The 11,036-nt window shown below is 41.8% G+C and overlaps 1 protein-coding gene and 1 long non-coding RNA gene across 5 annotated transcripts; one reads left to right on the forward strand and one right to left on the reverse strand.

The window, feature by feature from the left end:
* The first annotated feature begins 2,530 nt into the window (after positions 1-2,530).
* Positions 2,531-6,912, forward strand: LOC129100079 (uncharacterized). Its single transcript, XR_008531651.1, has 3 exons — positions 2,531-2,609; positions 6,522-6,639; positions 6,824-6,912. It is a non-coding gene; the product is annotated as an uncharacterized LOC129100079 (long non-coding RNA).
* On the reverse strand, positions 5,280-10,768 carry LOC129099411 (keratin, type I cytoskeletal 18-like). Of its 4 annotated transcripts, none has more exons than XM_054608645.1 (8): positions 10,272-10,768; positions 7,715-8,118; positions 7,042-7,124; positions 6,803-6,959; positions 6,432-6,596; positions 6,225-6,350; positions 5,849-6,072; positions 5,280-5,472 (listed from the first exon to the last, which is right to left on the reverse strand). In XM_054608645.1, exons 2-8 carry the CDS (start codon positions 8,114-8,116, stop codon positions 5,343-5,345), a joined length of 1,287 nt encoding a protein of 428 aa, XP_054464620.1. In that variant the 5' UTR covers positions 8,117-8,118; positions 10,272-10,768; the 3' UTR covers positions 5,280-5,342. The 4 variants fall into 4 exon arrangements, with proteins under 4 accessions (XP_054464620.1, XP_054464618.1, XP_054464621.1 ...); XM_054608643.1 differs by having other exon boundaries at positions 7,715-8,162; positions 10,272-10,767; XM_054608646.1 differs by having other exon boundaries at positions 7,715-8,057; positions 10,272-10,766.
* Between the last annotated feature and the right edge of the window lie 268 nt (positions 10,769-11,036).

Raw genomic sequence — 11,036 nt, forward strand, 5'->3', positions numbered from 1 at the left:
TGTCCCTTCCAGTATTTTGGGAGTCCAGAATTGTCTCTACCAATTTTTGATCGGAGTCATTATCTTTGCAGTGAAGTCATATTAGATCATTTTGACGTGCCCTCAGAGACTGCTTCTGCAATTTTGAATGTAGCATTCTGCTTCCATATCAACTCCAAATCCCACCAGTCACTGAAGACATGAATACTTCTAAATATAGACAAAGCTTTTCCCTGATCAGTTTCATCCGTCCCTCATTAGTCTTGAACTCACAGATTACTCCTGCTCAATTGTTCTCAATTCCCTAATTCTCAACACCTTTGCTCATTCCTTTAGCTCTTTATTTGTGAATATAATAAAATAAATAAAGAGAAGAAATATACAATACCGAGATAGAACGCACAGGTGGGATGAATAAGCCCCTGAAGGCTTGTAAAAGGAACCCACCTAATATTGAAATTAAAGACAGCTGTGTGTGTGCTTACAAACAATTTACAAGCTGTATTTTTAAAATATCTAAAAGAAGGAAAACAATATTATTTCTAAACATGAAATATTAAACAACCAAGGACAGAAAAATAAATAAAAACAAGGATTACAATGATAACTCTCCGCACTGCTTTGATACACTGTATCATACCTCATTTTGTTGGAGCGAACAAACTCGGCTACGTTATAGATTCATTAGAAGTTGGAGCTTGTTTCAATTGGGCAAGTTTGAATTGTTCTTTCATGTCAGCTGGTATTGACCATGTCTTATATTGTCCAGCGACAAAGACAAGAGTTTGCATCTTATGGGAATATATGGGACGTTTTATTGAATATCGTTACCCTACAGCTTAATTTAACATACTTTTGTTATGTAACCTACGTACCTAACCACGAATGTCAGCTTCGTAACGAGCATAACAAATGTACTTATTTTAACCCAAACCAGGGTGTTGTCCTAAAACCAGTAGTTTTGATGCCCGAACAGGTTCTGCAGTGAAGGGGCTCGCGCAGATGCACTGATCACTCGCATTGCTGGACATTCTGTGGCGAACGCACCAAAAATAACTTAACGTTAGATATCAAACGAACCAAGGATAAATGATGAAAAATGCAGGATTGGTATGTTCTGTCACTCACACTCCAAAAAACCTCGGCCACTCTGGATCTTGTGGATGGGAGGGTGAGGTGTCAGGGGGGTTGGAAAGAAAAGTGAGGGTGGAGCTGGGTCTGTGGTCTTTGAGGAGACAAGTTTATAGTTCCTACTGTGTGCCGCTAAAAACTACACATGGCTGATTTTACAACTTCATCTTGATAGAAGTAGTTGTAGTTTGCTCATTCCTCATTTTGTTGTAAGAAATATACATCATGAAACAAAGTGTTCATTTGATAGTTAGCGAGCCAAAAAGCTAAGATTTAGTAGTAGAAGTAATAGTAGCAGTTTAAATTGAAATACTCTCTAGGGAGTAGCATCCAGAAGACTTGGCTTTGAGTCCTGTGAGAAACCTAATTTTACACTGAGTTGACTTTTTTTCCATTTTTTTTCTTCTTCTTATTATTTCCAGTTTTCAATTCCAATTTGGTTATAAATAGGGAACAAAAGAAAACGATGTGTGCAAGGGCCGGCTGCAAATAGCATATTTGGCTATGGAAAACTATGTGCTTGTTTCTGCCACTGGTTCACCCGGTTGTGAATAGCCACATTGGCTATTCCTCACAGATGCAAATAGTATTGTTGGCAGTTCCTCTGTCCTTTTTGTCCTTTGTCCACTGTATCATGAAAGTGTGACGTGGCAAACCCTCGTGGCATCCTGTATGGATGGGTGGCATCGGGCCGTCTGAGTTGTGCCCTGACCTTCATGACAGCTGAACATACATCAGTTATTGGACTGTATCCTGCTTACTGTCCTATCATTTACCTCTGAACAGAGCAGCACAGTCCACACTGTCAGCTTAATCATTTACCCTTCACTCTGGAATGTGAGTTAGTTACTCATTGGAAATAAACTTCAAAGTTAATGAAACCGCTTTGGATAACGTGAATCGGAAATGGCTGCCTGCCTGAAAGCTGAGTGAAAATTGAGTATTTAACTCGTTGAACCTCGGCTTTTGCATACTTTTCTGCAGCAGTTGTTTCAGGCTTGGTTCATCGCACCGCTGTATTTTTAGCAGAGCTACAGCCGGTAATCATCTCGCTCCTTTAGGGTGTATGGCTTGCGACTTTCTGGTCACCGAGTTCTTTTTGGGTTATTTCCACGGAAACCAGACGCATGAGTCATTCGATGAGTTCAGCCAACTCAGCTTCACTTTTGGTTTGGATTTCCATGCTTCTCTCTCTCTCTCTCTCTCTCTCTCTCTCTCTCTCTCTCTGCCCACTCTACAGGGCTGGAAAAGGAAAATGGGGAGAGAAACCGGTGGCTGGATGGAACACTGCCCAGTTTTGTTCTTACTTAATCCGCCCCCATGCCTCCTCCTTCACATGTCATGCTCTCCCACACTCCTGTTTTGCCTCTTTTCATCTATCACTCTCTTTCAGTTTCTTCCTTTCCCCTTTATATTCGCTTTTCCCCCCCATCCACTTTCACCTCTCCACTGCCCTGGACCTCCACAACTCTTACGCACATTGGTAGCCTAAAATAATGGTGAGACTTCCAGTAACTGTTTAACTGCTAATAAAAAAAGAAAGTTTGATGTTCCCAGAAGTCATTTAAGGGGAAATCTTTAGTATCTTTACTAATCTGTCATGTTCTGTGATGTTGGCCAAAGATCTCATTTTGGTGTGTCGAGATAATTTACTCGCCACCGTTTGGCATTTGATTGCAGCCGTTGATTGGAAACGCTTCCTGTGGTTGAGTGTTTATTCTGCCAATCAGAGTGAATGTTCTGCAGCTTTTTTTCAATTATTTGTTTTTTCTTTCTGCCATCACTGCCTCCATTCCTCTCCGCTTACTTTCCCCTGATTTTATCCCACCCTTCTGTCTGGGTGTTCTCACGTCTCCTAAACTTGTCCTCAGACACACACACACACACACACACACACACACACACACACACACACACACACACACACACACACACACACACACACACACACACACACACACACACACACACACACACACACACCACACCCTTCTCCATCCACCACTGTTCCCTCAAACCACCCCTCTTTTGCTCCCACTGGGAGGAGTCCCAAGTGTGTTGGGAGCACTGGTCTGACTCAAGCCTGACACACCCAACAGATGTGTGGAGTAGAGGGAAACATAAAGAATGTGTGTTTATATGCGACGGAGAGAGTGCGTGAGAGATGATTCTTGGTTTATCTATGCTCAGCCTGTTAAATGTTTACTGGGGGAAAGAGAGAATGAGATGAAACAGTGGCCTCTGGCCTAACTCGGCTCCTACGCTCCACCTTAAACTGTTTATCTGTACTCTGTACTATAATTAGCTGCTGATTAACCTTTACAGGCCTTTTTTTCTCGAAGAAGAAATAGATCTAAATTTGAAAAAGTAGGCGGTTCGGGTGAAGCAATGCACCTGAAACAGTTTGGTATGTTTAAAAAGTCGGAAAGTATTCACGTTTTATTTCGGGGGGATTGCAACATTTTTCTGAGACCAAGCACTATTTTTTTTGAAATGTTATTTTTGAAAAGAGAGACTGTATGCATGTAAAACTTGCACCCTGTCCCTGACACGTCCAAAACTCGAGGGATAACTGGAGTGTAATATTTTGAAGAATTGGGAGTGAAAACGTATTTGTCAATAAGCCATAACAACAGCATTGAGTGAACGCTGGAGCTGTGGAGGCTAATAATTGAAGGAAGCTATGGTAACTTCTTAGCCTCGTTGCACCATCCAGTTTGACTTAGGTTGCTTAGATTCTTTGGTGATTAATGACAAAGCAAAGTAAATCCTCAGAGGGCCTCCTCTCTCCATGCAGAGATAAAGGTATTGTTGAGCCAGTTCTTTGTGGGGCCCTGAGGAATTACAGGCATGCAGCAGAGACATGCACTTGTGCCCTCTCCCCCAGCCCATCTATCTCCTATGTCCATCAGTCCTGCAATCCCTTCTTTTCTACTCTTTCTCTGGAATTCTCTGGTCTCTGCCAAGCCTCCGTCTGGCTGAAGGAGGTGGCAGAGTCAAAGCTGCAACAAAGGCTCAGAGTGTTAGGGAAGACAGCTTTACGACTTCACCCACAATAACTGACAGCGAGACTGACACGAGGAGCTACACACTTTATATAACAGCCGTAGGGAAACTGCCGCAAATTACGAAACTTTTACTTGTTGTCAGATGCAATTGGGAGCCAAGTCTTGAATTGGATCTGGCAGAATGATTAATGGAGCTGTCTGTGGAATGTTGCAATTTAATATTTCCAAAAAAACATGACATTATGATGATGAATGGTGGATTGATTGGTAAAGGTTGAGTTCATGCCGTATCATCACGACACATAAACTGTCCAAAAATGTAACAGCCAATTATCTAAATCTTTTGCACAACATGTGATTAAGTTATGCAGCAATTCATCAGAGACCAAAGGAAGTTGTATCTCACAGAAACCAGACTGACTAATGTGAATGTAAATAAACAGAAAGCAGAGCCAAAGCGTTGCTTGGACAAGGCATGGGAAACGGGGCCCTCTGCCTTTTACGGGACAAGGCTTAAGAACTGCAGGTCAGAATGTGAATTTCTCAGAAGCTGGAAGAATTTCCCGCACACACAGCAGACTTGGGTGTGTGTTTTTGTGGGGTGTCGGTGGCAGGAGGCCAGACAGCCATCAGTGTCTATGCGTATTTCTGTTTCATTATGAGATTCTCAAAGTCTGTTACTTGTGCAACTTTGAGTTGTATTATATTTGGAAATAATTTCCCAACATAAAAAAATTACAAGAACAAATAAGAAAAAACAAGCTTATTTGCTTATTTATCTTTTTAGGGTTAGATGAGAAGATCATTTTTTGCAACCAGCGGTTTAGCATAGCTTAGCATAAAGACTGTATGCAGGGGAAAAAGTTATCTGGACTAAAGTTGTTTTGTTACATTTTGTTACCCTGAGAGACCCATGTTAACTGTCTCCAGTCTTTATCGCTTCCTATCTAAGGTCCACACACGGAAGAGGTATCGATATTCTTTCCAATTTTGGACAAAGTAGTGAATATACATAGTACCCAAAAAATCAATCTATTCCTTTAAGGGAATTCAAATTATGAAATAATATGTGTCAGATAATCACCAGATAGGTAATAAATGCATAGCTGTGATTGTATTGATTGTTTGCTCCTTAACACAAAGCTAAAAAAAACAGTCAGACATAATGATATTTGTATTGTTCAGTTTATTTTTTGGCTACAAAGGGGTTTCCTCAATCAGTTTTTAATTTTTAGCAACCTTTTCACTTGATTTGACGTCCTTGCTCTCTGACACCACTTTGCCATCCACCAGAGTCTGAGTGACTGTCACCACTTTGGTCTGGACCATCTTTGGATCAACTGCATCCTCTAGACTGTAACAGTGAACAAAACAGCAAAATGAATACAAGGTTATTCTTTGTAATGAGTAAAACAAAACGTAGTCATGGTAATTAGATCCTCATGCCACTATTTTGGCATCAAATATATACTGGGTCTTATCTGGTATATCCACATGCTGATATAAAGCAGTTGAAACAAGAGCTATGGAAAGAGTATTGTATTGACGGATGAACAACTACTTTCCATATCAACGTCGCTTCATGTTTGCATGCGCAAATTTGAACGACATTTGCATAAGCCTCCCCGAGATAACCAGTGCTTTAATATCCGTCAGCTCACAATGTATGTTTGGCTTTCAGCAAAGGTAAGAACGGAGCACTTTTTCCCCCGTTTCTTCCTCATACTCACTTAAAGTTGGCCTCGCCGTCCAGCAGCCTCCTGTACTCGGCGATCTCGGCCTCCAGTTTCACCTTGATGTTGAGAAGGTTCTCGTACTCCCTTGTGTTGTGCTGGATGTCGGTACGGATGCGAGTCAGCTCCTCCTGCAGCCTCAGGATGACGGCGTTGTACTTTTCTACCTCCATGTTGTAGCGCATCTCGATGTCGCGCAGGGTGGCCTCCAGGGACGCTTTCTGTAAAGAGGTGAAGCAAAAGCGCATAAGATTGATGCCGTAGGGGAATCGAATTTCTGGTCCTGGCTTTATTGCCAAGAGTTGGTTGAAAGTATTGATACCAGTCATGCCAGTGCGATAATTATGCCATGACCACTGAGCAGTGTTCTTACCAGACTAAGTGCGGACTGCATTTCAATTTCCAATGTCTGACACCTCCTCCTAGTATCAGACATCACAGTTGTGGCTTCCTTCAGGGCTGTTGAGCTCTCAGTCACTTGGAACTGCACATCTGTGATCTGGACACAAGATAAAATACTAATAGTACATAGAATAGGTACTACTTAACCCAAAGACGAATCGTGGCATTGATGAATTACCTGAGAGTCATGCCATTTCTTGAGCTCCTCCTGGTTCTTTTGGGCTATCTTCTCATACTTGGCCCTCATCTCCTCCATGATCTTGGCCAGGTCCTGTCCTTTAGGAGCGTCAACATCCACACGGACGCCAACCTGGGTGATCTGGGCATGCAATTCAGCAAGATCCTGTTGATGGGGGAAATAGTCAGGGAGTGATTTCCTGAACAAGGTTAGTGGGATTATCCGGTGCAAGGATGTAAAGGCAAATACCTAATTGCCATAATATTGAGTAATAACAGTCTAGTATTGGGTTTATTTTTCTCTTTGAATTGCTATTTCATCATTTAGTCAGATGAGGACAAATGTAGCCTTTTCTGACCAGTGTCCCTCACCATCTCGTGGTTTTTCCTCAGGTTGATCAACTCTTCCTTCAGAGACTCAATGTCACTCTCCAGGTGCAGGCGACCAACGTTGGTGTCATCCAGAAGCCTCCTTAGTCTAGACACATCGGCCTCCACCGCCTGACGCAAGGACATCTCGTACTCCATCCTGACAAAATAAAACGCACATCACATACCTTCACACCGGATGGAGGGCTTGTTTAATTTTGGATGGAAAGCCGAACACTCACTTCATTTTGAAGTCATCGGAAGCCAGTCTTGCGTTGTCGACAGAAATAGCAAGATGAGCATTGCCCTGGACCATGTCTAATATCTGGAAGATATGAATTTGGGGGGGAATTTTAATTGTGTGAAATGCAAACATACTGCAGTGGCACTCTATCCTCCCACAGTCAATTTGATGGACTGCAAGCTGTAACTTTCCCTTTGACATATTGTGCAGCTTAAAGAGATGCCTTTGATAGCACGCTGTAAGCCATAAAAGAGCAAAGCTCAAAAATCTCTCATAGCTCCACAAAGAGGTGAAGATAAGAGTTCAACTAGATGTAATAAATGTTATGAAATCATTCAGAGAGGTCCATGAACTCTCTTGGATAAACCAATAATGTATAATAATAAAAAAGTGCCTCAGTCTGGAATGGCTTTGGCTCCAAAATCATGTGAGGATTTCAAGGGAAGGAAAGTGGACATAGCATCGAAATCTTGGTCATTTAAAGTTCCAGTACTATAAAATAGATGTTGTGCGAAATTACCATTTCCTTCTCTTGGAGAGATTGCATTGTTGTAAAACTAGAATACCTAAGGAGACCAAGATTTATCACTGGCAATTTGTTCTGAAATAGGATAAAAAGAGACCTTTTTGCTTTCACTTAATGATTCGCAATAAGTGTCCATATGACTGACCTTGGCCCTCAGCTCCGTGATGATTGCGTTGTACTTGCTGAAGTCCCTTCCATCCAAGGGGCCTTTCTTCTCGATGGTCTCCATGATCTTGATCTCTAGAATGCCATTGGCCTTCTCCAGGCTCCTCACCGTCTCCAGATAGCTGGCCAGCCGGTCGTTCAGGTGCTGCATGGTGCTCTTCTCGTTCATGATGGTTCCAGAGGTTGACCCAGAGGACTGGTAGTCATACCCACCCCCGAAGCTGCTGCCGACCCGCGTGCCGTAGCCTGTGGAGATCCTGACCCCATGCCCCCCCGCCCCTCCGCTCACACTGTGGGCATAGGCCCTCTCCATCTGTAGGGGTCTGGGTGTCGAATGGACACCAAGAATTTGAGAATTCTGGCGTCTAATCATTGGCTCCATCGCTAGAAGTAGAGTGCTGATCAATCAGAGGGAGAAGCCGTGCGTCCTGGTGCAGAGGGGTTTGGCAGATGAGAGTGGAGGAAGCGGGTATTCGGGTCTTATATATCACTCTGAGAAGGCAATAATCCATCCTGCCACTCCCATCCTATCTATATACATTTTAACCTTTAGCCCTCTTGCTTAGACTTTGTCTCCAAAACACCCTATGTCAACAAATCAGTCAAAGGCAAAAAAGGTATGTACGCTGACATCTTCATATCAATAGTATGTAGTAAATGAGCTGTATCTGTGGTAACGATGATATAAACAGCAGCTTAAAGCATAAGGCTGACCATGCTTGTATTTATTTTTGTGGTCAGCAGATTCCATGAAAAGATAAAAAAAAAGGATCCTATTATATAACAAAAGTTGTCTGTGTATTCAATTTTTGTAAGATCTTATTCCTCTGTGCTATAGAGTGCCATTGTTGTAAAAACACATCAAAGACCCACACTGGGTAATATATTCCTTCATTATGATAAAAAAAAAATGTATAGACATGCGGCTATACATCTCAATGATGAGATGTATAGCCGCATGTCATCATTCCGCCGCTGGCTGTCGAGGTGGTGTCCTGCAAACAATGTGGGCTTCGTAGACAATTGGCATACTTTCTGGGGAAAACCTGGTCTGATTAGGAGAGACGGCATTCATCCTATCTTCAGCACTGTAGCCAGGCTGACAGAGAGTCACAGCTCTGTTGAGCCGTGTATTCCTATAAACCTCAGTAGTAGTGACTTCATGAACTTCTTTAATGATAAGATTCTAACTATTAGAGAAAAAGATATTAATCTACTGCCCTCAACCAGTACCGATCGATCCACAGCTGTAGAACCTGAAATATATTTAGATGGCTTTTCTCCCATCGACCTTCAACAATTGACTTTAATTATTTCTAAGTCTAAACCTTCCACCTGTCTCTTAGAAACTAGGCTGCTTAAGGAAGTTTTACCTTTAATTAGCAATTCTTTATTAGAAATGATCAATCTGTCTTTACTAAGGGGCCATGTACCACAGGCCTTCAAACTAGCTGTAATTAAACCTCTTCTTAAGAAACCTACTCTTGATCCAGAGGTGTTGGCTAACTATAGACCTATATCTAACCTTCCGTTCCTCTCTAAGATCCTTGAGAAAGCAGTAGCAAATCAGCTGTGTGACTTTATGCATAACAATAGTTTATTTGAGGATTTTCAGTCAGGATTTAGAGTGAATCATAGCACAGAGACGGCACTGGTGAAAATTACCAATGACCTTCTAATAGCTTCAGACAAAGGACTTGTCTCTGTACTTGTATTGCTAGACCTTAGTGCTTATATTACAGAGATTGGAGCATCTAATAGGCATTAAAGGAACCGCACTTAGCTGGTTTAAGTCGTATTTATCAGACCGATCTCAGTTTGTATATGTAAACAATGAAAGCTCGATGAAAACCAGGGTCAGTCACGGAGTTCCACAGGGGTCTGTTCTTGGACCTATTTTATTTACCTTATATATGCTTCCCTTGGGGAATATTATCAGAAAACACAAAACTTTCATTGTTATGCAGATGATACCCAGTTATATCTATCAATTAAGCCAGACGAAACTAACCAGTTCTCTAAACTTCAAGCATGTCTTACGGACATAAAAACCTGGATGACCTGTAACTTCTTAATGTTAAACTCCAAAAAACAGAAGTTATCCTACTAGGCCCAGATCACCTTCGAAATCAATTATCTAACGATATGATTTCTCTAGATGGCATTGCTCTAGCATCCAGCACTACCGTTAAGAACCTTGGAGTTATCTTTGACCAGGATCTGTCTTTTAACTCTTATATAAAACAGATCTCAAGGACAGCCTTTTTTCATTTACGTAACATTGCGAAAATCAGGCAAATCCTGTCTCAAAGCGATGCAGAAAAAGTAGTTCATGCATTTGTTACCTCTAGACTAGATTACTGTAACTCATTATCAGGCTGCTCTAATAGGTCTCTTAGATCTTTACAGTTGATCCAGAATGCTGCAGCACGTGTTCTAACAAAAACTAAGAAAAGAGATCATATTACTCCAGTATTAGCTTCTCTGCACTGGCTCCCTGTTAAATCAAGAATAGAATTTAAAATTATTTTACTTACCTACAAAGCTCTAGCTGGCCAGGCACCGTCTTATCTTAAGGAACTTATAGTTCCATATTACCCAACTAGAGAGCTGCGCTCCATCAATGCAGGGTTACTTGTGGTTCCTAGAGTATATAAAAGTAGGATGGGAGCCAGAGCCTTCAGTTATCAGGCTCCTCTTCTGTGGAACCAGGTTCCAGTTTCAGTCCGGGTGGCAGACACACTCACCACTTTTAAGAGCAGGCTTAAGACCTTCCTTTTTGATAGCGCTTATAGTTAGGGCTGGCTCAGGTTCGCCTTGGTCCAGCCCCTAGATAGATATGCTATATATTTTAGCTTTACTTCCACCCTGAAGCCCTTTTTGCTTTCTCGTTCTGCAGGTTTCCATGAATCGTTGTGGTACGTGGACCGTAGTCGTGCCTCCTGCTGTGAGCCGACTGACACCCACTGCTACTTCCATTATTATTATTAATCACATTACTATCCCTATTTTCATAATTATAATTCTACTATAATAATTGCTGCTGTTATTATAAGTAGTCTTATTATATGAATCATTTATGTCATATACATAGAATGTGTTGTATCTCTGTTATGCTGTTCATTCTGTACACATGACATCTATTGCATTCTGTCCATCCTGGGAGAAGGATCCCTCCTCTGTCGCTCTCCCATTGGTTTCTTCCTTTTTTCTCCCTGTCAAAGGGTTTTTTTTTTTTTTAGGGGAGTTTTTCCTGTGCCGATGTGAGGGAAGGACAGAGGATGTTGCATGTGTACAGATTG

Source organism: Anoplopoma fimbria, chromosome 12 (genome assembly GCF_027596085.1).
Source record: "Anoplopoma fimbria isolate UVic2021 breed Golden Eagle Sablefish chromosome 12, Afim_UVic_2022, whole genome shotgun sequence".
In the NCBI taxonomy this organism is placed as follows: Eukaryota; Metazoa; Chordata; class Actinopteri; order Perciformes; family Anoplopomatidae; genus Anoplopoma; species Anoplopoma fimbria.

Coding starts and splice junctions, on each gene's coding strand:
- LOC129099411 (XM_054608645.1), bottom strand. CDS start 8,116: ATGGAGCCAATGATTAGACGCCAGAATTCTCAAATTCTTGGTGTCCAT. Junction 7,125..7,714: donor TCACGGAGCTGAGGGCCAAG/GTCAGTCATATG, acceptor CATATCTTCCAG/ATATTAGACATGGTCCAGGG. Junction 6,073..6,224: donor TGCAGTCCGCACTTAGTCTG/GTAAGAACACTG, acceptor ACCTCTTTACAG/AAAGCGTCCCTGGAGGCCAC.